Raw genomic sequence first — 27,619 nt, 5'->3', positions numbered from 1 at the left:
ATTATTGACGAATTATTGTAATCCATATCCTTAGTATTTTTCCTTTCCAGCTTTTATGTTGTACGTCATTTCCGCCTCTCCCTTTTATTGCGACATTCTCCATCTATATAACGTTGTGATCGCTCCATAAGTTCAGTAACATCTGTAAACCTGAAGAAGGCTGGTATGCCCAGCCGAAATATCGTTATAAAAAACAACACACGTTGTTTTAAATCAGCTTTGCAGTAGTCTTTGGACTTCTCGTTCTTGGTTATTAAAAGGCACCCCTTTCGGACGGACCCTCCCCCTATAGACCATTATAGGGAGTACCCCCCTCCCAACCTATCTTTTTACTTGATAATCACGTTAAGTCGGCTTTTGTACGTTGTACCGGCTTTTAACTTCTTCATATAAGAAACATTTTATCCTTTTATCCAGATGTTCATGGTCCCTGCCTTCCCTGCCAGATGTTCAACCCTGCCCCAGTACCTCTCTCTTGCACAACCTACGGGCTGTACGCTTACACTGCGTACCACTTACATCGAGGACGCCTTTTTCCGCTGAACATGGCCTTATGTTGGAAGTTTGTCGTGTTTTGTCTTATGTGGTATGCTTAAGTGTTTCGTTTTCTGTTATTTTCTGCGACATGTTGGCAGAACTAGAAGAATTAGACAAGTCAAGAGCATGGCCACGTTTGTTTCAAGTAAGATGTCCTTGTTTGTTTCTTAATTTTCGCGAAAACTTGAGCATCCACCAGTGTCTAATGCTTACTCGCTTGCTAGTTAACTGATTGCTGTTGTGTTTGTTGTTTCTCTATCGTTCCTTTTTTATTTTATCCGATCAAGCGACTTAATTGGGAAGCTAGTCAGAAAGCTGGAGCTGTGACAGCAGCAAAACTTCCGGAAAACAGACAACTTAATCGCTACAGAGATGTTTTGCCATGTAAGTACTTTTTACTACAGTGTATGTCTGTGGTGAAATATATTGGACCCTCCCTTTCTGATCACCATTTCTTTTCGTTAAATTTGGTGTTTTAGTCCTCATAAACTTCTCCTCTGCTTAAGATAATCAAAACCGTAGTTGCAGGAAGTTATTGAAGTCTAACTGCAGCCTCAGTGATTATGTAGTCTATGTAGCTAGAGAAAACATTTTTGGTGCAACTTCTTGCATTTCTTTCCTCAAACTGCTTTATAAACATAAGGTAATGACGTTGTGTTCTCACTGTTTATATTCTGGGTGGCATATACTGTTCAGTGCAAGTTCACAAGTTCAAAACAAACACAAACTTGACACATAATTGCAAACCATTGTACTGATGTTGAGCAATGACTAGAAAATAATAGGATGATAAAATGTAGGCACAACTGCTCTTTATAAAGCATATCATGGTCATAGCTATCTAATGAAAATTACACATTTGATCATTTTTGTTATAAACAGTAACACACAGGCCTGTTGGATGTCCTGACAACCGCAGTACTTACTTACTTACTTACTTACATTTTAATCCTTGTAGTCTTACAACTATACAGGATGCTAAACGGATGTCAATTAAAATGCATTTTACAGGATATCATAGTACACACTTACAAATTTATGTAATATATTACTTTTGCTGTTTATTTCACATGACTGTGCTTCATTTGTGTCTTTTTTCCCCCTCCCCCCTACGTGTGCCCATTCCGAGGGTTGTCAAGACTATTTTTGATGAAGGCAGAAACCAGCTAATTGATGCAGATAAACATTTACCCATGTAATTATGTATATTTTTGGAGGTAAATTTACCCGACCTTAAAAGTCTACCAAGGGTTAATTTACCGTGAATGATTGATTAAGCACCACTACTCGATTAAGCACCGCCCTTGAATAAGTGTGGCACCTTTACTGAAGATAATTTAATATTTGCCGCTCTCGAATAAGCGCTGCGGCGCTAATTTGGGTATTTTCAAATTAACGCCCCGTCTTTGCTATGGCACTTGATATCGCTTGAGAAATAAGACCTTGACCATCTCGTGAGTTCTAAAGTTTCAATGTAGGGAAACTCTTGAAACCAGGTTCATATAACAGTTCGAGGTGTACATATTTTATACTTTTAGTATAAAATTGTGCACACCAAGTATGCACCTCACTTAATTCTCTCTATATTCCCCTCAGTGTTTACCCGTAGTTGAAATAAGCTCTGCTCATCAATAAGCGTCAGTCACAAATAAGTGCTGCACCTATAACAGGGAAAATGAAATTATTGCCGTGGTGCTTAAGCGATCATTAACAGTAGTAAAACTTTTACCAGCATAATTTACAAGTTTAGCTATTGTTTTCAGACTTTAAAACAGTGGCTACACTTGTAAATTACACTTGAACCCAGATTTTTCTGTATCTGGTTTAAGGTGTCAAATGTTCTATCATCCCATCAGCTAGGCCATTTATAAAGTGTATCGTTTGTCATGGTGATATATTTCAATTTTTTGTTTCAGATGACCACAGTCGGATCATTTTAAAGGAGCAATCTCCAGACTACATCAATGCCAACCTTGTCGAAGTAGGACTTACAATATTGAAAATTCAATTCTATTAGTTTGTTACCACCTTTCTTTTCACAGTCAAGATATTTTCAGCTTTTCCTTCAAGTCAGTAGTTAACTTAGTTTGTATTTACAGGTTCCAAGGTTAAACCAATCCTATATTCTTACTCAGGTAAGTGAAAATATAACTATCTAGAAATAAGACAGATAATACACATGGTTAATTAACAATTAATGAATTAGGCTGAGTATCTTATGAAGAATTATGGAGATCGAGGAGGGTGTTATCTGTCGATGCCGCAGCCCGAGGCGGATAACACCCTCTGAGATCTCCATAATTCTTCATATGATAAGAAAGCCGAATTCAATAATTGTTTTATTATTCATTCAAAATAATTGCTAGTTTAAAAACATAGCTAAAACAAGCTTACCTGCATCAATGTTAAGTTTATCTTCGATAGTTTACGTTTAGGTTTGTCCAGCTCCGCAAACATTCTCCAAATAGCAGATGTCGCCCTCCGAGTTGTCTTCTTTCTGTTTTTGCTATGTTTTTAGCCATTATTTCGCCTAGTTCCATCTGTATTTCTTACTCTTGAAGTGAGTGAAGTGTCCGCCATTTTAGTTTTTACAGCGAAAACAACTCAGTCTCGTCCCCAGGTCTTCTCGGTTAACGGTGCATTAACCTGTAGAAGGCTGCATTTTTGACGTCATTTCCTCGTTAAACTCAAAATTCTTCCAAATTTGGTCATCAGTAGCTGGTTATGGTGAATTATGCGTGTGCTTTTAGCCAATCAAAATTGGGAAAATATTTTGAATGAATAATAATTTAATTTATCCTTACTCTTCTTAAAAGGGAGTGGGGAATTTGCATTGTATACTCCAACTTCCTCCTTTGAGCTTTTACAACACCAGTTGAAAGAAATAGTAGCAAATGTCGGAGGAAATAAAACAAAAATTGCCTCTAGTATGTTTTTGAATGTAGGCAATCTTGAGTCAAGGTGACAAACGTTGCATTAAAACACATCTTTGTCAACTGGCTTTGAACTAAATTACATTTATTCTGTTTATATTGCATTGGGGTAACTCCATTATGGATAAATGATGGATGGTTTATTGACTGTTTTTATTGTGGATCCAGGGACCCTTACCGCATACCGTAGAACACTTCTGGCAGATGATATGGGAGCAAAAGAGTGCAGCTGTTGTAATGTTGAACAAGGTGGTTGAGAAAAATCAGGTTAGTTTGTGTACGGTACAGCTGAACATGGCACAAGTGCTATAATTACAGTTCAGATTGCTATCCTCTATAAAAGACTAACTAAGTGTAGTTAGTGTTAGTAGATCTAATGGCACATCAAACGAAAAGCAGACAAACCTTTATTTGAATTGCGTTTTGACACGTGATGATTTCCATCTCAAACGGTCGTAAATATTCTTCGCTCTGATTGGCTTGCTCGCGGACTTAGTTTTTGTAGAGACTGGATTAGATTACACGTACAATCTTATTGGTCAAAACAGGGACAAAGTTTGTGAAAAAATAATCTCAAATATATCTAGAGTCTCATTGGTTGATTCAGGGACTAAGATCCTAGAGATCACAAGTACATTTTTAAATGGAATTGTGTTTGGAACAATATTGTTGGAAAAGGCTTGGAAAAAAAACATTAATTGTTTTAAAAAAATATCTTTTTTGAACATACATATACTTACAGTAACTTGTAGCTTTCATGTTCCAAGTTGACCAGGCATACCGTTATTGTGGTCAACTTGGGACACAAAAGCTGCAAGTTACTGTATGTGGATGATGAAAACAAGAATTATTTTAAAATATATGCTCACTTGTTCCCTAATCAACCATTTATAGAAATTCCTTTTTGCTATATTACAGAAAAAGTGTTTCCAGTATTGGCCTTGTGGGGAAGTATATGGTCATGTTGATCAAATGGAGTTTGGAAATTTTAGAATCTATTACATTCAGGAAAAAGGGGACGAGTTCTTTACTATCAGAACACTGGAACTAGAAAGTGTGCTGGTGAGTCTTTGTGAGCTACATTCTTTTATAGGACATAATGAACACAGTGACCAATGTTAAATTTGCATTAAACCATCAATGAAATCTTATTTTCTGACAGTTTGTAACTAGGACAAAATTTATTCCTTGAGATATTTACTGACATTTTAACTTTACAATAATTTATTTATTTATTTGTTTATTTATTTATTTATTTATTACCATTTAATTTCATCTTACAAAAAATTTAATAAGAAAACAAGAGATTAATTCCAAAGGGATTGTCTGTAAAAAAGGCCAAAGTCCCCTTTTACAAGCAGATCGCTTTACTATAAAAAAGTTCTAAATAACAAGATCATTGCTGGTAAAAAAAAACAGTTCTAATTTTTAATCATTAGGCATAACAAATATAAAAAAAATATCTTAAAATAAGCTTATATTTAGGTTTAGGATAAAATTGACCAATTCAGTTAGTATTCTTTGAGAGGTTTGTCACACCATGCTTCTGGGATAGTAACAAAGCATGTGGAACATTAAGGATGGCAGGATGAGAAGCACTATAACCTGTGATATGTAGTGTTGAGTGCTTCATGTCAGAGCTGCTACCTGCTGTATGTTGCTGATGTTTTCCTTTCTTTTTTTTATAGTCAGGAGAGAAACGTGTCATATATCACTTTCATTATTTTACCTGGCCAGACTTTGGAGTGCCAACATCACCTGCTACTTTTCTAGCATTCCTTTTTGAAGTGCGCAAGGCAGGAGTGTTATCATCAGATGTAGGGCCTTGTGTAATTCACTGCAGGTGTGTTAGAAGGACTCAGCTTTTTATAACGTAATCAGCAGTTGAACTCTGTTGATCATTTTTAAATCAGGGCATAGTTAATGGAGGTGACTGGTTATGAAGCCCGGCAAACATCAAAGGAGCAAACAAAGATGCCAAGATTTATGTTAGAAGGTCCACAACCCTGCACAATCTTTTGTTTTGCGTTCATACGTTATGCATGAATTACGTAACCAGCACGTTTCTATTGGTTAGTTCCTCAGTACGGAGTAAACAACTATTGTGTTTTGTGCAGGGTCAAGGCCAAAAAAGAGAACAAAAACATACAACAAAGAACTTTGTCGGGTTTCATAACCATTCCCTCTATTAACTATGATCAGGGTGCCCTGATAATTTTGAAAAAAAGTAAAAATTGTCTATTTTACTGTAGCCTCGGCAAATATTTTCCTGGCATTTCCCTGAATTTTCTGCACAGAGGTGTTTATAAATTTTAGAGGAATATATCCCTATATATTTTTTAAGATCAGACAAAACAAGTTCTTTAAAACTAAGTCAGTCTTGTGAATATACTGTAATGTGCAAATTTATGATCTTGGAAAGTAGGCAATATAAATCAAGAAGTGAATATTATCTGTAATTTTGGAATGGATAAATGAAATGACACTAGTAAAACTTAAAGCTGGTTTTGTACTGCACATCTCTCACTGTGCATAATGAGATGGCCGCCATGATAAAGAGCATCTGAAGTAATATTATTAAAGTGAAACGCTATTGGAATTTTCGCTTCGGTTGTTTCTTGGCAAGATGAGACTGAATGTGTTGGGAATGTGCACAAAATAAGCAGTATGCGTGTTGCTGAGTTCGACTTCTTCTCGGAGAACCTCCATAGTGGATGTTAAACTTGTGCTAACTCACTTTGATTTTTATTTAAGCCCCATCTTAATCAGATTGCATCCTAACTGTGATATCTCAATGTAAATTCTCTAAAAACGGATTTTTTGATGTTTTTTTCTCCCTTCCACATACATCTCATTTTGAAACCCGTCCCAATCCTCTCTCAAAAAATCGGAGGAAATGCGTTTCGTGCACACTTTCTACCGTAAAAACAAATACGTTGACCCCCATTTTTTATTTCATGATTTTAATAAGAACAGTGCTTCCTTTCAATGAGAAAAAATTTGGCATGAATCTGTGTAAAGTTTTTTGACAATTTTACCGAATTTTTTTTATGTATGGATTGAGCTATAATGGGTCAAATAGCTCGTGTCCAAATTAAGTCTACTTTGGAGAGTAAAATAAAAACAAGGGCATTAAAAGGCATTTTTCTGGTACGTAGGTGGATAAACAATACATTTAAGTCAAATTCTGTGCGATACCACATGCATCATTGAAAAAACCTCTCCTTTTTGTCTAGTTTTGGGCTGTGCTTGGTTTTTGCCAAAGGGTATAGCCGTATTTGTCAACATTGTAACATCAGAACAAGGGCAGGGACCCCCACTTTTTATTACATTTTTTCTCATCTACTTGACATGTTACATCAGTGCACCAAGTGTCATGTTTAATCTACATTAGGTTCTTTTACTAAGGAATCACCTTAAAGCAGATCTTTCCTGACTGAACTTTCAAGTGAAACCACTTTTAATGTGGATGCCGGTACTGGGACTTGGATGCACTTTCTCTACTGCTGCAGAGAGACGAGTCAACTTTGGCCACCAAGTTCTCAGATCATGTCCATCCAGGAAAACCATTAGAATTTTCACAATTTCTACTGCACAAAGATAACCTGTTTTTCTAACACAAACCAGCCAAAAAAGTACAACAAAATTATTCTCTCTGCTAATGCCAGATCATTCGTGAATATGTTCAAGAAAACTGCACAAGGAATTTAGTGGTGTCTACTTGTGCTGAGTCCAACAGGCAATCAGATCCTTTGCCATTGTTCTAACAGCCATTTGGTGTTGTGGCCAAAATCAGATCCCAGCAGCAGGACAAAAATAGAAGACTTTGTTTCAAGCCCAATTTTGGTGTGACAACAAAATAGCTGAAAATGTATGAAAACTGCTTAAGTTGAGCCTGATCTCAGTTTAGTCTGAAACTTAATAGGTTCACCTGTCTATATGATTGTATTAAATGTTTTTTCATTTTGTTGCACTAACTGTTTATCTTTACATCTAGTGCTGGAATTGGGAGGTCAGGAACATTTGTCATGGTGGACTCCATTTTAAAGGAGGTAGCTATAGATAATATTAAGTTTTTGCATCATTGGAAATTTAAAATGTTATAATTTATACAAAAATGCTTTCTCTATCAGATTTTTGTTTCTAGCTTTTAAAGGAAAGCACAATGTGACTTGCAGACAGAGTCAAGTTTACCATTGTCCTTAAAGTTGATTAAGTAATTAAAATTAATTAATTAATTAATTAGCAACAAGATGATGGCGAGGAGGAGGATTTGGTTAACTTAAATAAGAGCAATTCCAAACTTTCTAATCTTATTGAATATATATACCTGCAATTCTGTGCATTTGTTGGGCAGATTGAATATGCAGAAGATATGGATCAGATCAGCATCACTGATGTGTTGTTAGAAGTGCGTCAGTACAGAGCAGGTCTTATCCAAACACCAGATCAGCTGCGCTTTACATATCTGGCAATTCTAGAGGGTGCAAGGGTTCTGATGCCTGAAATATTTAAGAGAGCTGTGAATCGCCACTTACAGAGCAGTGCCGCTGGTATGTTTTAATAGTTATTATGAAATTGTAAATGTGGTCTTTCTCTTTGCAAGTTGGTTAGAACATCAGATTGTTAAATGATTTATGTTGAATGATTTATTTTCCATCTCCAATTTACTTTGGCTGATCAGTGAAAACCAAAAAATTATGAAAATTTTAAGAGAGTTTTTCTTGTGTAAGCATGATAAGTATTTATCCAGAAGTTTATGGCCATGAGCTGGTTGAATCATTTACTTTGTTTTTAGGGGAAAATGAAAGTCATGAAGAGACTGTAGAGCAGAACAGTCGAGCATCTATAAACCAAGAGGATTCTGGAGAGGAGACGCCTCCTCCCTTGCCACCACGTCGCAGGCTTGAGGCTGCTGCTGCAGATGAACCAGAAACAAAGAGAAGCCGTCCAGTTGAGCATGGTATGTCAAAAACTGTGGCATCCACCCGGAAAATGGACAAACGCAAGAACAAGTCACAAAGTTTATTCCATTACTTGAAAAGAAAGAGGAAGATGAAGGCAGATAGTAAAGCTGATAGACAGATGACCAGAAATTGTCAGGGTAGTTGTTGAAATATTCAATTATAAATGTGCAGCTGATGAAAACAATCAGCTAAATATATCAATATTATTTTATATTACCAGCAATTAGAAAAAAAATAGATATATTTGTAATGTACACTAGTATAAATTATGATGATTGCTTCACAAAAAGCATGAAACTGTGAGTAGCAATTAATGTTCAAGACCATTGGCTCTGCTCCAACAGTCTATTTTTTATAGTCCCCAACATGATCAATGGCAATTGGCCTCCCACTCTAGGGTGAGTCTGTCCATTAGCTAACTAACCATTTGTCATTGACTGTGACAGGCAAACCAGACACTAATGGAAAACCATATGAACAGCAAAAAATATTTAATGAAATGGTGAAAGGTTAACAAATCGTTTTCAAGACATTGGGATAATAATTACTGTTTGGCTGACTGTTTGAACAGAGTGACTCACTCTCTGAACTGTTTGGTTACTGAACTGCTCAAATGGTTCAGTCAGCCATTCAAACAGATGAGTAAAACATTCAAACATATTGCAAATGCTGCCTATCAGAATTGATGGATGTTTGGAAGTGTTCAAATTGACAATTAACAGTTATCCCCTTGAAACAGATATTTAGCCTTTCATGGTCGTGCTCACCATAATAATAATAATAATAATAATAATAATAATAATAATAATAATAATAATAATAATAATAATAATAATAATAATAATAGTGATAATGATAATAATGATGATAATGATGTATTATAACAATGATAATAATAATAATATTAATTGCTTACATGAGACAAATTAACATAATTATTATTATACATGTGACTGGACAATTAATTGGCATTAGTTTTGCCACAAGTGTCTCGGCAGATAGATTGTGCAGGCACAGGTTCTGGAAAAATCCCATTAGAAATAATATTTTGTAACTCTATTTTTTACCCACACTTGCTACTGACATCTTTCTCATTTCTCTTCTGAGCTCAAAATGTGCAAGGCTGTCTTCCACAGAGACTCCACTTGTGCAACATTTATAGCTTTGGGTCTGCATAATTTCTGCAGTGCTGCACACCCTGACATTTTGCATCTTTAGATTATCTACTTAAGTTAAAGAAACTGAGTTATTTTCCTTGTGTCCATATTAGTGCACCATTGTCTATTATGGGATATTTATCTCCTCAAAATATGCTGGAGCTTGTTAACAAAACTAACATCAGTTTTGCTTAAATAAGGCTTGGTCAGCTATGCTTTTTTACATATTAAATTTATAGCTTCTGAGTGCAGATGATCAATACTTAAAGCTAATTACAGTTTGTTGTGGGTAATGTTACAGAGCCAGAACCTGAAAAAGAAGTATTTTCAGACAGCAGTGATGGTTCAGATGAAATCATTGACTTATCTTCGATATCAGACTCAGAACCTGAAGAAGAGTCTGTCAAGGTCAATGAAGAAGATGTTGACAGTAAACTTGAGGAGCCTGCAGCCCATGAGCCTAGCAGTAAAGAGCTTGAGGTAACATAGCAGTACTCAGTACTTACATGTTTAGTTTTTGGGATTCATGTTGGCCAAGTGGTTAACTCATGGTCAAACTAAGGACCGGTAGATCTGAGTTTGATCCTTGCAAGTTTGTTGTTTCCTTTTACATACAAGAATTTCTGTTGCAATTTATCCCTGTTTGCCACAGTATACAAATCAATGGGAACCAGGATAATACTAGTACTCTAATTGGACTAAGTCCTGGGAAAAGATCAGGCTATTAGTGAAGCAAGCTGGTCATTGGCTTGTTGTGCAACTTTACCACTAAATCATTTCCCCTTTGTTGTTAAAAGACGTGACTAAATGATGTTGGTTGGAATATGAAAGTGAAAGAGACCTTTAGATTCAAGAACGAGGATGGCTACAAGGACAAAACAAGACTTAATTTTTTTGCCTAATTCTCCAAAAATAGGCACCCGAGAAAGATTCATTTTACTGTTTTCACTAGAAAAATTAAAACTATTTATTTTTATTGCAGGAGGTTAAGCCCTGCTCTAGGTTGCCAAATGATAAAACTTTTAACATTTGAAAACTTGTTTCCATCACTATGACATTTCGCTAAAACCTGTAGTAGAATAACAGTGGCAGTCTCCTTTTCCTTCAAAGAAAGAAAAGGGAAGCTAAGAGTTGTAATATTATGGTATTTAAAATTAATGGCTGATGCAGGTATTTAATCCACTGACCCCTTTAACTATGCAGCTTCTTTTTTCCTAGAAAGAAAATGAAGGAGAAAAGTCACTTCAACAAACAGATCAGACTGAAAAAGATAAACAGCAAGATGATGAAGGACTTCAACAGACAGAGCAGGCATTTCAAGAAACAGAAACAAATGAAGTTTTACAGCATTCAGATGAAGGGGAAACAAAGGAAAAAGACAGGTGATTAAAGAACATGCTGTCTGTAATTTTTTTTAGAAAATTTGCTCTTGTGTTAACTCGATTTTAGTGGAATATATGGACTCAGCTTTCACATGTTCTCCTTACCCCCCTTTTGTTTATCGCATGTTTGCCTTATATTGACACTTTTCTGCAAACATCTGGAAAAGGTTTGCTTAAACATTGAAACTGAGGACTGACTCAGTTTGTTAGTGTACATGTGATAGGTTATGAGCTCAATTCCCAGTCCTGACCTTATATACTTTTTTGACTTCTTTTCTTTCTGTGTAACTTCAAGTAACATTAAATACCTGTAAAACTGAGCAGTGATGGAGTCTGTGTTGCAGACGTAGTCTTACCCTGGTTTATAACATCCATGTAGCAGCACCAAGATCCTTATTCTGAGTCCTTGATGGAGTCAATAAAATACTGAAAGTGTGTTTCAAATTTCCCTTCAACCTGATTGGCAAATGGACAAGGTTTTTTTAACAGGCCAATCATGGGGCATACTCAAATCCTGGTACGCAGGTGGGGGCCAGAACAAGGATATTGGCATTGTTTCATAGACAGACCTAACCATAGGTTTAGTTTTGTCTGTGGCGCAGGTTTATGGAGAGAGGAAATAAAATAAGTGCAGTGTCAGCCTCAAGGCTCTTAGTCAGATAATGACTATTTTGAGGTACCAGCATAGAATAAGCTCTCTTTACCTTTACTTAAATAAAGACAAGAATCTTTGTCTTGCCCTCTCAACAGTGCAACAGAACTACGCAGACGAAAGAGGGAAGAAAGAAAGCAAAAAATAACAGGCCTTGTAGAAAATATAAAGAAAAATGTGAAACGAGAGGAAGATGCAAAGGTTTGGAAATCAAGACTGAAGAGGACTTTGATTGCTGTGGTAGTGTGTTCAGTGGTGTATGTTACATTTAAATACTTGACTTCTTGATCATCGGAGTACCTTGAGTGAAGTCATGTTGCCAGTTCAGAGCCAAATTCAACTGAACAGTAATTTTTATATACAATAAGTTGAGCCCTGCCCACAATAGACAATGCAGTTCCGTGGAATAATTCTTTATTACAAAGATCACAGTATGATTATTGAAACAAACACTTTTTAGCAATATGTTACTTCAGAGTTCCACAGTCCAGGACTCATGACTTCTCACATGTACATTTTTGTATATCTGGAAATCAATTCAGATTCAATTTTAAAGCTGTTCCTGTTTTTACTATTAATTAGTATAAATTTGTACAGATTTGAAGGTGTTGTTAAAAGGAATATTTAAATCATCAATTATGCATGTTTTGAGCAAAAATGTTTAAGTTTTGGGTTGTTGATGCCAGAGTTTGGTAGATTTTCTGAAGTTTCTTTGCTAACACAACGTCCTGACTTATGAGAAGGAAAGTCAACTTGTGCTAAGTTCAAGGAACTGGTGGAACATGAGATTATGATGTTCATAGCAAAACAAGTTACCTTTATTTTTATACTGTTTTAAATAACACTTTGTGTCTCAATAAAGGTGCAAGATGATTTTGTTTTAAATCTTCTCTTTTTAGGATTTATTAGAGACAAGAATTATACTGCCAGAGTATAACCGTAACCACAGTCAAAATACTCAGTCTTCCATTACTTTCAGTAATCGGGAACTCACGATTGCATAATTAGAATCCAAATTCCTCTTTAGAATCAAAGATTGAAATCTTCCAACATTAACGTTACTACTCGAGGTTGCCTAGCACTGAGAGTCATAATCTTCAAGCCATTTTTCTTCTTAATATTTAGGACACAAAAAGGAAGTCAGTGTACTAGCGGAGACCATGGAAACTGGGATAAGAATCGTTACATGACTGAAACCACGCATGTTTTGTCAAGATTAATGCAATTTAGAGCTTTTCCGGAACGGGACGGTCCACGAATTCTATCGCCTGAACATGTTGATTACTTTGGAACAGGTGACCACTTTTTTCAGTGGTTGAAAAAAACAGAAGAATCTTAATTAGCAACACTTCAATGGTGAGTGTTGTAAACTTTCATTGTATACAAATGGGTCTTGTGATGAGCATGCGGCTTAGTTTTGGCGATGATTGAGATGAGGCACCATGTTCATTGCACGTTTTTGATCTCTGGCAAGCTCTGCGACCATAGAAACAAATCGTTGAATAACACATGAAGAGTAAATATCCTGAAGAATACTCTACCGTTGATAAAGTAGGAAGTGAAAAACCTTTGGCAAGTAAATCCTGTTTCGTGTAGAATATTATTAATCACCACCTCATGTCTTATCTAATCTCCAGCAAGCGAGACTAACTACTGCTGTCAAGAGCATTCTTGTTTTGAAGTAGTGAGTGGTGATTTGGTTACTTCTGTTAATTTTTCGCTAGCCTGCATTGAATGCACTTTCCTTGGATGCATAAAAGTTCTGCTCATGTAATCAGCTGCCATGTGAAATTATTCAAGGAAAGTCTAGGATTGCCAAGGAGTTGGGCTGAGTCAAAGGCAGAAAGGAAGGAGAGAGAGAGAGAGAGAACCTTTCTCCTCTTCTGCCTCTTTCTTTTCACCTAGCAACACCTACCCCAAGGGTAGCTATTCCTCCCCAATCTTCCTCTGTTATAATCAAAGATGGCAGTGCAAGCAACATAAACAAGCAGCTTTTGCCACATATAAAATATGCTTGCATTGTAGGCAAATTATTTTTATTATTATTAGTTTCTTTTCCATTTTCTTGTTCAGAAATGGCACTCTTTGCATAGGAATGATTCATTATTCAAAGTTGTTTAAGTTTAAAGTTCTTTTTTCACCTAAAAATACTAAGACCAAGTTCAAAGAGGAAAATCTGATGCAATGAGTGAGAACAATAGGTTTTTCTCATAAGCATTAAATTTGGCACATGTGAAATGTGACATAATTTCAACTACCAGTAGGCATTAGTTTTTTTCTAGGGGGAACTCTCATATGAAAATGAGAGGATGCTCAACATCTTGTGTAAGGGTAGACGTCATACTCTATTGGAGTATATTTTTCTTTTTTTGTTAAGAGTTGCACTGGTATATCCCTAAACTGTTCATTGTTAGCCTTGATGACCACCAAACTTTTGTCAGTTCGTTTCTTTTTCTCTTTAAAACTCTGTGCATATGAAAATAGACTAGGTTGTCAGGTGGGCAAAACTGGGAAATACAATGCTACAGTAGGAAAGGATGGATCTACGGTGAACCGGCCACAGATCCAGACAGGGCTGTAACAACCGACACTACTCATATTTTGAAGCAAAGAGAATATTTTTATTGACAAGTAAATCTTCCTTTACCAGTTCTTATTGTAGAGATGAATTTTACCAGCAACCTAAAAAATTGTTACCCTGTGCACCACTCTACCAAATGCTTAACAATAAAATAATATTATTGATGACACAAAAAAGATATACAAGGTTGTTTAGAGAGGGGTTGTCAAAAAAGCAGAAGAATTCACACTACTATCCTGAAAGGTAATTTGGGACATAATCAATTAATTTTAATAATTTATGTCAAATAAATACAAACATCTTTGTGGTGGTGCCTAGTTTCTACAGAGATGAAGTTAATTTTTGGGAGAGGTGAAATTAGAACAACCGCTACAACAGCAAAGAAAACTTTTCATTAATTATATCAAAGTCAACTTGTTGTATATAATAATATTAGCTAGAAATACTGTCTACTTCAGTCTGAATAGAGTTCACATGCAATACTAATTACTAATGATAATTTTTGTTAACACTTGGGAAACAACTTTTCACTGAAATATCAGAATTAGAAATTAAGAAATGAAGTCACTTAGCTAAGATGACACCAGCATACAGTATTGCTTCAATTTTGACACTGTAGCTGTCAAATCTACTTTTGTTGCTTTCTTTGAACACTTGCAAACATATCTACATGCTGTCTTGTGCCATTTTCTCAGATCTCCCACAAATGCCGAAGGGAACCATGAGCTTAAAACTTCCCACAGTACCTTCTGCGGTTGTTCCATACATTTTATGTTTCTATTATGATCACCTATCTCAAAACAGCTTGGGCCATTCAAAAAGTCCTCTGTCCATGAAAGGAACTACAGTGTGTATTCTTTTTGTTTTGTTCTGATTTACATAATATCAGTGTTTTTCAAAATACATTGAAGAAGTGCTAACTAAAGGTCTGTGATAATTAACTTGCGAAATCATCATTCAATTATGCCTAATTTGCACCTAGTACTATCATATTTAATTATGAAATATTACAATATTATCTTAGAACTAGCAAAAATAATAAGATTTTTGGGATTACGGAGGATTGCATTACCTTTAAGTGCTCACTAGCACAAAAGTAGAGTCTGTGCATGAAATGACAAGCTACAAAAACTGACACCTAACCTGTTAAAAACACTGCTGCATTTTCAAGATAATTTGCTTTACATGTAGGGTACGCTGTAACAGAGCTCCAAGCATTTAAAAATCCTGCATAATGGTTTTTAAGTCTTCTTCACAGCAGCTTGGTGATTTTAGCATCTGTGAGTCATGAACCATGCTCTTTGTTTGACTACACAAGGAATTTCAGACATACTAAACTAGGCACTTTTTGACCCTCCCTCCGCAAGGATCAAACAATTGTAAATAATCCAGACCATTGCACAGCCAGCAAGGAATTTCACTTTTTTTCACGTATTCCTTGTTCTTTTTCCTGTCAATATTAACTCAGTCTTCACCAGGATTTTCATGGTTGCTGGATGTACAGTAAATAAAAAAATGAATATAATTTAGATTTTTCAACAGCACAATGCTCATTATTTTCTATTACTATCAAGAGAGCCTTTTAAAGTGCATTTAGCCTTGATTCAAGGGCATTTAATTCATCTAAAATAGCTTGTGGTAAATCTTCTCCTAGCTGTTCATCGTAGTATTGACGGACAGACTGACACTCCTCCAGCCAGTAGTCTTTAGGGATGCTAAACAACTCTTCCATGTTTATGTCTCCCAGGCCCTCTGTGTTTATCGTACCACTCTTTGGGATGAATCCAATGGGACTAACATCAACAATATCCTCTCCATTACAACGTCTAGTAACCCATTCCAAAACACGGCTGTTCTCTCCAAATCCTTCAAAATAAAAGCAACAATGGAGTTTAAGATAAGGTTGTCAGCACTTTGCATAAAAAAAGAATTACATCAAGTTTATAGATACATATAAGACTGAAATATTCAGGTAACAGTGCTCGACTTTCAGAAAAAAATCTCGGGGCCAGCTGGCCCCCAAGTTTTCATTTTTGGTCGCCAGAACAAGTATTCTAGTCGCCAAAAATTATATTATTTTAAGAACTACCGGTAACAGAATACAATAAACTTAACAACTTTTACTTAGCCTTGCCAGATAAAGAATTCTTTAGACTTCCTTTGAACTTTCCTTCGAACAGTTTTTGCTAGAGGCTCGATTACTAGCTGGTGTTCGTGAAAATGAACCCGCACTCAAGTGTAAATCTACTCAAACAAGTATTCAAGCAATGGAATACACATTTACATAAGCAAACTTTAGAAATCACAAGAAAACTTATTTGGGTTATTAAAGAACAAAATCTGCAAAGTTTGTTTTGCATCCCATGCATTTGCATGATCAGAAATGAACATCGGTGAAACTTGATCTATTCCGCGGTTGCGTAGCACATGATCAAAAGTCTCCGGAAAGAGGAAACGTCGCTAATGCATCGGGCCAAGAAGTTGATTTCACAAGAAGTCTGTGAGACAAACAGCATGAGTTCAACGGTACTTCATCAGAAGTCAATAAAATACGGCAGAGCTTTTCTTGGGGTCGTAAAGCTCAACAGAAATTCAATAAAGTTGTTTACAAGAAGCTCAAGAAATAAGAGCCGTTCGTTCTCAATTAGCTTAAGCTTATATCAGATTAATCTGCCATCAAGTCCACAATCGAGATACATGTTCGACATTAAGAGATTGTTTGAAATCAATCCGCTAAAAGTCATTCCCGGAGAAACACTGGACGACCTGTTGAGAATTGCGATCAATCTGCCCAAAAGTCTATAAGACTTCCATCGAATTCATCACTTGTGATTTTCACAATCCTCTTTCAAGTAAAAGTCACACATTAGACGGACCAACTGTTAGATTATAAGAACAATCTGTTAGAGTGTTGGAAGAAATCATTAAAACGTTTTGACAACCCATTAGAGCATTTGGGCAAAACATTGGAACATTAGCAAAACTGTTAGCTATCTGTTGGTTTTGTGAAGGATAACAAATTATCGTTAGTGTACGTTTTCCCAAAGAAGAAAGTCATCTATCTTGGGGGCCAGATTGGCGACCAGGCGTGAAAATTTAGTCGCCACTGAGTAGAAGCTGGTCACATTGGCGACCCCACGGGTCGCAACGTCAAGCCCTGGGTAATGTAATAATATTGGTGAAATTATATCACTTTGATTCTTGTAAAAGGTGTTAATCTTGACCTACCTTCACCAGAACCATAAAATGCTTTCAGTTTAAAATCTCAGACAAAAAAGGATGACTATTATTAATTTGGTCAAGAAGCTAACATTTAAGAGCTTGATGATCAGACCATGATAAACTACTCTCTAACTGTTCAGTACAATAATTATGAGACTGGTTTGTTTAGGTACTAACCTGGCCACAAGAACTTTCTATTTTCATCAAGACGGAACCAATTTACATGGAAAATCTTTGGCATTCTTCGGCCTTTGGTCTTTGGCATGCTCAGCCAGTGCTCCATGTATTTGCCAAAGTTGTATCCAAAGAAGGGCCTCATTGCAAAAGGATCTCTCATTACTGTTTTTGCCGTATGCTCAGCAGCAGCTGTAGCTTCAGATGACATGGCAGACGCAATAAACACACCATGCTGCCAGTTGAATGCTTCATAAACCAGAGGAACTCCCATAGGGCGTCGGCCACCAAAGAGAATTGCACTGATAGGAACACCTTTAGGATTCTCCCAATCCTTGTCCATGGCTGGGCAATTGCTGATTGGAGCACAAAACCTGGAGTTTGGATGTGCCCCCTTGGTGTTGCCAGGCTTCCAGTCTTTCTCTCCTAACCAGCTTGTGATACTAACATTTTCTGGTACAGGTAAACCTGTACAACAAACAACAACAATTCACATCTTAGCCTTGCTAGCAGGTACTCTGATAAACAGAACTTTGGGTCAGGGTTGTCATTAAATTTTAGAGTAAACAGCTACATAGGATGTTAAAGTACGCAATTAGACAGCTGAGTACTGAAGACAATTTCACACTTTCACTCTCTCACCTGATATGTACAGACTACCCTTTATCCCCAAAACGTAGATGGCTCAATATTCAAAGAAACTGATTTTTTAGCTGGTTGCCGGCACTTAATGAGAACCCTGTTGGGTATTATCCCACATTAGCCCAAAATTCTTTGGAGTAAACTACATGTAAGCAATGGTCACTGAGTGTACCAACATCAGTTGACAAATAAGAATAAGAGCACAACAAACCAAGATTGTGGGGTACAATTCCAGAAAACGTCCTCTCTGGAAATTCATGATAATGTTCCTGCTGTCCTTCACAGAGTATGGCTTTACAGACCTAACTTTCACCAAAATGTTTAATTTTGTTCCATGGGAGGCAGAAAGTAACAATAGTTTTAGCTACTAGCTACTTAATGTATTTTCAATCATTGAAGGTTTTTAAGAAGCATATTGAAGGTAACATGAAAACTACTGTATGCTTGTACACTGCACTTTTCTTGTTACCTTCCCACCAAAAGCCGCCATCACTTGTTAGAGCCACATTTGTAAAGATGGTTCCACTAGTGACACTTTTCATGGCAACTGGGTTTGTCTTGTCTGATGTCCCTGGTGCAACTCCAAAGAATCCAAATTCAGGATTGATAGCTCGCAGCTGACCTTCTTCATCAAACCACATCCAAGCAATGTCATCTCCAACACACTCAACTTTCCAGCCAGGTAACGTCGGTGTCATCATGGCTAAATTAGTTTTACCACAAGCACTGGGGAATGCAGCAGCAATATATTTCTTCTCTCCTTTGGGACTTGTAAGAGCTAATATCTAAATGAAGAAAAAGTTGCCATAAGCTGTACTAACAAGTAAGGAAGAACCCAGCAGATGACGGTCTCAAACTTCCCCTTAATTACAAACTATATCATTTTGATGTACACTATAAACATGAAAGTTATCAGAACAACATAATCAAGGAATTCAGATTTGTTTAAATTAATCTTTATCATACCAACATGTGCTCAGCAAGCCATCCTTCATCACGACCTATGGTGCTTGCAATCCTGAGAGCAAAGCACTTCTTTCCCAGAAGAGAGTTTCCTCCATAACCACTCCCGAATGACTTGATCTCACGGTCATGGGGAAAGTGTGAGATAATAGTTTTGTCTGGATTACAAGGCCATTTGTACTGGGAAGGTGGTTCAGGTTTAGGTACACCAACTGAATGAAGACACTTCACAAAGTCACCATCACCAAGAACCTTCATCACATCAGCACCCATCCGTGTCATAATACGCATAGAACACACAACATAGGAAGAGTCAGTTAGTTGAATGCCAATCTTAGAAACTGGTGATCCAACAGGTCCCATACTGAATGCCATTACATACATAGTGCGACCTGAAAAGGATGAACAAAGACTGCAGTCAGTCAGACTAAGTGAGATAAGGGGTTACTTTCAAATAAAACTGTGATGCAGTATGCAAGTGAAACACAAGACATATGACCCCTAGATTTGAATTGTGCTTTATAACTGACTGCATCTATGCTACGGCAACAATAATGTGGATGAACAAACAAACAACAACAAAGATTTATTTAGTGCACAACACTTGACTTCCAAAAATTGATAAAAGTGAGGCCTGCTAATGATAATATTATATTGTCTCCTAGACTTCTCAAAGCCGTTTCCGGTTTCTGCTGGTTAGGTGGTCAGTCGGGAACTGACTTTTCGTGCCGGCAGCATGCTATTTTTGACTGACCAGTTTTCTGGTCAGCAGTGTGATCCTGTGACATTAGTTCTTGGCAAACTTGATCCAGGCGATTCCTTGGCTTGGCACTCGCTTGGCTTTGAAGTGAAGGAAGCATAAGAAATGAACGTTCACAAAGCGATTTTACGCCAGCAGGTCTAAGGAAACTTAGCTTCAAACAAGGCTTCAAATAAATTAGAGAGAATCAAAGAATAGTGGTAGAAGGGTGTGTTAGTGGTCAAGATTTCTTTGAATTTCTTGATGGTTGTATCGCCAAATCCGGGAAAAAAGACTGACATTTTACATCTTGCGTTTGAAAACATATTGCATACAACAGCAGAAACGTCCACTGCCAGCTTCTCTTTGAACGAGGTATTAAATATTGTTCCTTTATTCAAAGGACCTTTTCCACTACGTTTTCATTGCTTCTGGCACAGTTTTCACAAATAATTTCAGTCGAACAGTTTTCTTTATTAAATCTACGTTCATGGGGGCTGATGGCTTAGAGTGGACAATAAGATAACCTGAGATCAGGCGGTTGTTTTTTTTTTTGCTTCTTTGGCTCGAGAGGGAAAAAAAATAACGCCTGATACATTTATTTAACAAGCAGTCAACCGCCCCCTAATTTACATAATCTAACGTCTGCTTGACCTGTCATGTTATTAGCCAATAAGCATTTACCATACGGGAATCAATTTTTGGCGCGAATAATGTCTCTTTTGAAATCAATTTTAGGGAAAAGAAAATTTTTAAATATGTCTATGTTCAGATGGGGCTTCCTTAAAAAAAAAAAATTAATGTGTTGTTTTTGTGATGAAATACTGCTAGCTGGAGCTGCCGTACCTTTATTTAACAGCTACAAATAATAAAGAATTTACTGGTTAAAACTCGTTGACTTCATTCTGTGCCGAAAGCAGTGAAAAAAAAATAGGCTGAAGCACCATATTTCACGAACCGAAAGATGTTGTGAAAGCAAAGATCGCTCAGAATAATTCGCAGCATGATTTCTGAAGGAGGAATTACAGTCAAACCAGGTCAAGATTCCATTCATGAATTGATTATTTGAAAACTGAACCTGTTTGTCGCTTCTGTAACTTGTAGCCGGTATCAAAATGCATTCAAATGATCGCTGAAGTTTTGACTGCAACTGTTTTAGTATACGATGAGATGGAAAATATTTCAATGGATGAAACTTCTATTTAGGCATTCTTCAAATTCAAGAAAACTGAGCCGGCAGAAATTTCATAACGAACTCGCGTGTGTATTCACTGCTCATTACGCAAGCAAAAATGCAGACTGAAATCAACAACAACTAAGGGATGGTGGCATTTTGGCCATTCGGAACAGCGCAAATCATCCGTATTGATTCCTATCCAATCAGAAAAAAGTCCAGATTCTGGCTTTTTTACATGTGATCCGACAAAGAAATGTATCATGCCCTCTTCCCGTGAGAGACATAAAGGGATTATAGGGAGAGGGCACGATCTCAGGCTATCCATAAGAAGACTTCAGTGAAAATTCGAATTTCAAAGACTTTACACACAAGATGCAAGTTGCTTCCTTCAATTTTGGTTGAAGATTGACCCCAGGACTGAGTTAAGAAAGTGGAAAGCGGAAACAGTTTTGTTTTACGTCAGGTAATCTCTAGTCAGTCAACAGCCAGTCATATGAGAACTGTTTATTTCAGCAGGCTGTCAAACTTACACCACGAACCATTTTTTCGCACCAACATTATCGAAATTAAATTTAATCTTTTGCAGACGGAATAAGTCGCCTCGCAACTTACGTCGCTCGCTTTGCAAGCATCCCTTGTGCCTTCAGCGCTTATGCAGTCAACTTGTGGCAAGTCTAATTGTCTCCAACTGATTGGAGACACTTTCCATTGGAATTTTGGACACTTTATCGTGGAAAACTATGCTCCCTTGAGAGAAACCTCTCAAAACTAATCTCGCATAAGTATGATGTCAATGTTGGGACTCAAACCCATGGTATATTAGTTGGAGGGGAGTGCTCTTGCTAATGCACCATCCCTCCTCCCTTACAGATTGAAGAAGGAAGGCAAACATAATATGTACAGCTAATACTGCTTAATAACAGACAGGCAGCCAGGCACTTCAAGCCCTTAGTATTTTTAAAGTCAAAATAAAGCAACTGCAAGTAATGAACACACTTTACAAGAAATTTATGCTGATTATCCTAGCTACAGTATATGTGCTACTTGTGGATCTATAAGAGAAACCAGGAAAAAGGGTGGGGTAAGACAGGGTTTCCCTGTACAATAACAAGGGAGCAACCACTGAGAATGTAAAGGAATATGACAAAGAAATATGACACAAAAAAACAAACAAACATTTTAAGTGTTTTCAATCGGCTCTTTGAAATACAACATGTCAAATATAACTAACGATTCAACGTGATATGATATTAATTTCAGGAAGTGCATCAGAAATTAACATGACACAGCATTTGACAAAAATGTTGAACTCTACTCAGCAGAAACCAAATTAAAAACAAATTCACCAAGATCTCACATTTTTTTTTATCATTACTAAAAATCTGTTTCTACAAGTAAGACATTAGGAGAACCTTCATGAGACAAGGAACACTATTTTCAACATATTTTAAATGCAAGAAGACTCAAAACGACCTTTGATCATTACAAGCACTTAACAATATTCTGTTTACGTGGCGTGCCCCTTGACACACCTCCTAACTTAAACCAATCACAAAACAGAAGACAAGCAAACCATCATCATGACAGCACGACTATGAAGTTTGGATTTTTCTGAATTGGCAAACGGAAAAGTCGTTCGAAAACAGCCTGATACAAATGAAACCATGTAGCACAGAGCAAAATTGTGATATGAAGACTTAAATGCGATGATTTTACAATATGACTTCACATCCGAATCACTGGAGCATCACAATCATCGCACATACCTTTCATACACGCAGGAAATCTTTTATCCAACTCTTTCTTCATAGCCGCTATACTCATCCAATTGCCCAACTGTCCTTTAACTCCGTCTTTGACCTGTGGTACTGACTCTCGCTTGTCTTCAGTGCAGATGTATGTTTTAGACTCGACACGCGCCACATCGCGAGGATCAGTTCGAGCCAAAATGCTGCGGGATGAGACGAGTTTTCGATCAAAAAACTGAGTACGATTAGAAGTGAAAATACTTTGGCTTTAGTCAAAAGATAAAACAGAAGGAAACTTTGTTTTAGTATTTCTGTGGGACATCTTGGATACTTAAGGTGTGAATCAGTGTAAGTAAAATCAACACAAGATTACTGACAGTGCAACTTTTTCTTTTTTTGATAAAATAAAAAATAGTGATAGACTAACTACATGCGGAACATTGCCATGAAAATAACGCAATCTATTACAAGCTTACCAGTTGTCATACTTGTGAAGTTTCAGAACTACACCAGACTCGATCAGCTCGTTGACAAGTGTTTCGTTCTCTTCTTTCGATCCATCACAAATATAAATATTGTCCGGCTTGCACAGTTCGGCTTTGTCAGCAATGTATTCTTGCACTTTGGCGGGTAAAGATTCGAACTGTCCTCGCACGACAGTACAACCGGCTGGAAGTTGTGAAGCCATTCTCCGTAGAACTAGGCAATGACGTAGCGTAAAACAAGAGGAAGGCGCAACGGCTAACGATGAAAATCTTGTGAATAAAATGGAAAAACAAGAAAATTCATTATCTTTATGATAAGAACGTAGAAAGACGTTATGACATTACATGACCTCACAAACAAACATTCGACTACGATAATTTTTACATTAGTAGAACACGAGAGAATGGTCTTCATCTTACCGCGAGATAACTGATGTAAATGACATCGTAGTTAGTACTTCAGAAATAAATATATACAAGATACGGTGGGTGGTTATTGTAAACGTGTACGCGGTAATTTTCCTAGGAAACGTCGCCGCGAAAAGCCAGTTAAAATGCCTCCCAGACGAGTTAGTCCAAAGGTCGGAGGGAACCGGCGTCAATAGAAGAAGCTTTTTGATTGGTTTTCATCATTGCGCAAGTTCCCTATGCGTAAGCCCAGTACGTCACGCGAGCTCCTTTTACTTTATTCACAATTCCATCAAAATTTTAGTTGGACTTTATTAGACTTAGAATCATTGAAACATCCTCAAATACATACCTGCTTGTAGCGAGCAAGAAATGTCAACAAACAACATAGTCAATCTTCCCCCTTCATGAATAATAGAGCCATTACCTTAATTATCATTGTATCATTATTTCTAAAAAAAAAAGCCAATTACCAAATGGCCTCCTGGGTTTCTAGATGCGTTATCAATATCTTAAGCTTGAGTAAGGATATGAAATAATAAGATGTTGTCATTATCAGACCATGTGAGAGTGCTGAGCGAGCTGGACGTAAGGCCAGGGGGAGCGAGCTACGAAGAACATTGTCATGATAGAGGGAAAAATAAAACTCAACTGGGTCCCTTGATTTTAAAGCATTTGGCTTTTTCAATCTGCTGGCTCTCATTTAGTGAGGGGTTAGGTAAGCCCAGGATCCAATTTCGATTTTTGTCAACCTCACACCGAGTAGACTTCCTTTTTATCCTACTGCGATTTTTTCTTGATGTCATTCACGGGCAAGCTAGGTCGAGACTGGAGTTCATATAAACGTGAGTAGTATGTCAGCTGAGCCACACGATAACAGTTTGGGTACCAGTTGTAGTGGTCAACTTTATTTAAATGTTAATAATTTTTAGCCCATAACAATAACACGTGACCCAAACACACACACACAATATAAAAGCAACTCTTTCTAAGACAGACACCTTAGGGACCGTCCCTGATTGCCCGTCTTTATAGTGAGGTGTCCGGCTTACAGAGAGACGAGTTACAGTAAAATGACTGGAAAACGGCAGGGACCAACCGCCAGGCGTTCGACGTCATATAGAGGTCTGATCCGATACTGAAGAGAGAGTTGACTTTACACATAAAATTCTAATAAAAATCGAAAGGGGGTTAATTTTGTTCTTAGTCTACGTAGACGAGATACAAAATGTTGTTACTTCTCCTATTAAAATGTTCGCTACACGATACAAAGATTTATCGTGAAATGAATAATGCTGAGGATACATTAGCACTACAGTCGGATCTGGATTGTCCGGGAAACTGGACAAGAAGCTGGCAAGTTAAATTTAATCCTCAGACTGAATGCGAAGTGATGAGAATTACGTAAAAGCAAGACAAAAGTAAACATCCTCATTACCTATCGAATACAGGGTGGGGGTACCCCTGGGAATTCTTGGTGGGGTGTGCCGCCCTGTTCTCCAAATCCTGACCCGATTTCAGACCAAAAAGTGTTATTTTCCGCACCCGTTTTGAGACCAGGGTCCCGTTTCTAGAAGGTCCCGATAATTAACGGGCCCGGTAAGCTGTCTCCGTTTACATTAAAGATCGAGGTTTCAATAGTTTTGCATCTAGCATGATAAAACTATCAGTTAGTGAAACAAAATGGAGTAGTTTCCTAGCCAGTACCCGCGCTCTTATTCTTTATATTTCGATTTGAATATTTGATTTCGGGCCCGAAAAGTTACCGGGACTTTCGAGAAACGGGCCCCCAGACAGTCTAAAATCTATACCCGTTTTCAGACCTGGCCTTTGGCGGAAATTATGTTATCATAACTCAGAGATTGGAGCGCAAACAAACAAATTCTTCAAATCCATTTCGAATTCGCATATTTCTCTTTCTTTCTTATTCATTTGGAATTGAAACGATAAATACCTTCATACACTCCTCCTGTAGTTCCCTCGAAAACCACACCCTATTTCAGACCAAAATGGGAAAAGTGTATAACCGTTTTCAGACCAAAACGGCACAAAAACCCTACCCGATGGGGCGGCACATACCCATATGGCTTATATAAGGGAGTACCCCCCCGGGGGAGTGTTCATGTGTCAAGAGACGTATCCTGGTCGAGTCACGTGGATGTAATTGTAAATAAAGCAAAGAAAGTGGTGGGCCTACTAAAGCGTACAGTTGGTAGCAAGAACGGGGAAATTTTCTCTATGCTCCGCAAGTCCTTGGTTAGACCACTCCTAGAATACGCATGCCTGGTATGGTCGCGTCGCTCTATTTAGTTAAAGACAAGATGGCAATCGAAAAAGTAAAACGAAGAGCATCGAGAATCGCTCGCAGTCAAAAACCACGCGAGATGTCATATAAAGAACGATGTATATTGCTAAACTGGAACACACTTCAGCATCGAAGAGAATACCTATCTGTGGTGGAATGGTACAAGACAGTGTTTAGTCTAAATGGCCTAGACTTTAATGACTTTTTCGAGTTTTGTAGAAGTAAAAACACTAGAGCCAACCATCCATACAAAACACAAACTAAATTAGCCAAAGTTAACTCCTTTAAGTACTCCTTCTTTCTGAGAATCGTCAAAGACTGGAACAGTTTGCCAAACCATCTTTTCACCGACGAAATTAACGTTAACAAATTTTAAAAAAAGGCTTAAAAAGATGGATGAAGGTTTATACCATTTCAGTGTACCTGCACTAATGATTTTTACGCGCGTCTTTTTAAATGTTTAAATATTTTTAAGGTTCAGTATAGGGATAGGCCTGGGTGCCTGATTTGTATCATGTATCATGTTCATATGCATATATGTATTTGAATAAAGTATAATTGTTTTTACTACAAAGCATGCAATTTGTAAACTCATCCTCAAGTAAGCAGTCAAGACGTAAAAGCCCGATTGCGGTGCCAATTCCAGCTTTGTTTAAACTTGGAAAAAGGATCCTAGAACACTACGGTAAGTGATTTACGATGATGTAGTTTACTGGACTTCCGTCCACGGTTTGAATCCAAAAAAGGCGCGTGAGTTTGTGAAACATGAGTAAGGAACCGAGAATTGGTAAATGGAAAAAAAGCAACATTCTGTTTAGTCTTCATTCTGTTTAGTCCTTATAAAGTAGTCAATTTTCAGACTGATTCCTGATAAGTGAGCATATCATTAATCTTCCATCCAAAATTTACGAGTTTCTTGGTGATCAGGGCTGGTTGCTTTTGTTTTATACTGTTTTTTTCTTTTAGTTCATTTTTTCTTTTTAGTACTTAGTTCACCTTTTGCGTGATCTCGCTGAGGAGAACTTTAAATAGTATTAGTAAATTTAGGGATATCACAATCGCCCCAACAATAGACATTCTCATAGCTGTACAATCAGCCTTGCTTCTTTATCAGGCTTTGTAAACAAACTTTTTTGTATTGTTCCATGCACTAAGAGAATTCTTGACAGACTAAGCTACTCTTTTTCTGCGATTCCTTAAGTCGAATCAAGTCACACGCATTCTTTGACAACCAAGAAAAAGAGGAAAGAAAAATGTCGCTCTGAAGTCTGAAGTGACATCGGCTTCACAGTAACGGTCAAAGGCGACATAAGGCGCGCTCCATGATTTTGTTCGATTTTGTCGAAAATGTTTGATAGTGGCCCAAACAGATAGATATACAAGTGTCACGTGAAATAGAGAAGCTAAACACTGAACAAAAACTTTGACAGAAACTGTACCAAATCCATGACTGAAGGAATATAAGGATAGTAAAAATGAAAAAAGAATAAAAATAATATGAGTTTGAAATTAACCATAAATAAAGTACAACCAGAGAGAAAACAAAT

The 27,619-nt window shown here is 37.2% G+C and overlaps 2 protein-coding genes across 3 annotated transcripts; one reads left to right on the top strand and one right to left on the bottom strand.

The window, feature by feature from the left end:
• Nucleotides 1-472: 472 nt before the first annotated feature.
• LOC140927311 (tyrosine-protein phosphatase non-receptor type 2-like) lies at nt 473-12,513 on the top strand. Of its 2 annotated transcripts, none has more exons than XM_073376933.1 (13): nt 473-682; nt 825-921; nt 2,454-2,518; nt 2,637-2,672; nt 3,639-3,737; nt 4,389-4,532; nt 5,159-5,313; nt 7,468-7,522; nt 7,828-8,023; nt 8,269-8,433; nt 9,896-10,074; nt 10,817-10,976; nt 11,727-11,812. In XM_073376933.1, the coding sequence occupies exons 1-13, from the start codon at nt 554-556 to the stop codon at nt 11,774-11,776; spliced, it is 1,530 nt and encodes a 509-aa protein (XP_073233034.1). In that variant the 5' UTR covers nt 473-553; the 3' UTR covers nt 11,777-11,812. The 2 variants fall into 2 exon arrangements, with proteins under 2 accessions (XP_073233034.1, XP_073233033.1); XM_073376932.1 differs by having other exon boundaries at nt 475-682; nt 10,813-10,976; nt 11,727-12,513.
• Nucleotides 12,514-14,227: 1,714 nt separating this feature from the next.
• Nucleotides 14,228-23,939, bottom strand: LOC140927309 (phosphoenolpyruvate carboxykinase, cytosolic [GTP]-like). The gene is made up of 7 exons (XM_073376931.1): nt 23,780-23,939; nt 23,351-23,629; nt 22,893-23,077; nt 19,214-19,602; nt 18,717-19,032; nt 17,609-18,073; nt 14,228-16,075 (listed from the first exon to the last, which is right to left on the bottom strand). Exons 1-7 carry the CDS (start codon nt 23,803-23,805, stop codon nt 15,792-15,794), a joined length of 1,944 nt encoding a protein of 647 aa, XP_073233032.1. The 5' UTR covers nt 23,806-23,939; the 3' UTR covers nt 14,228-15,791.
• Nucleotides 23,940-27,619: the final 3,680 nt, after the last annotated feature.

This window comes from Porites lutea, chromosome 2 (genome assembly GCF_958299795.1).
Source record: "Porites lutea chromosome 2, jaPorLute2.1, whole genome shotgun sequence".
In the NCBI taxonomy this organism is placed as follows: Eukaryota; Metazoa; Cnidaria; class Anthozoa; order Scleractinia; family Poritidae; genus Porites; species Porites lutea.
The sequence above is the reverse complement of the archived record's forward strand: the minus strand, read 5'-3'. Positions and strand labels throughout refer to the sequence as shown.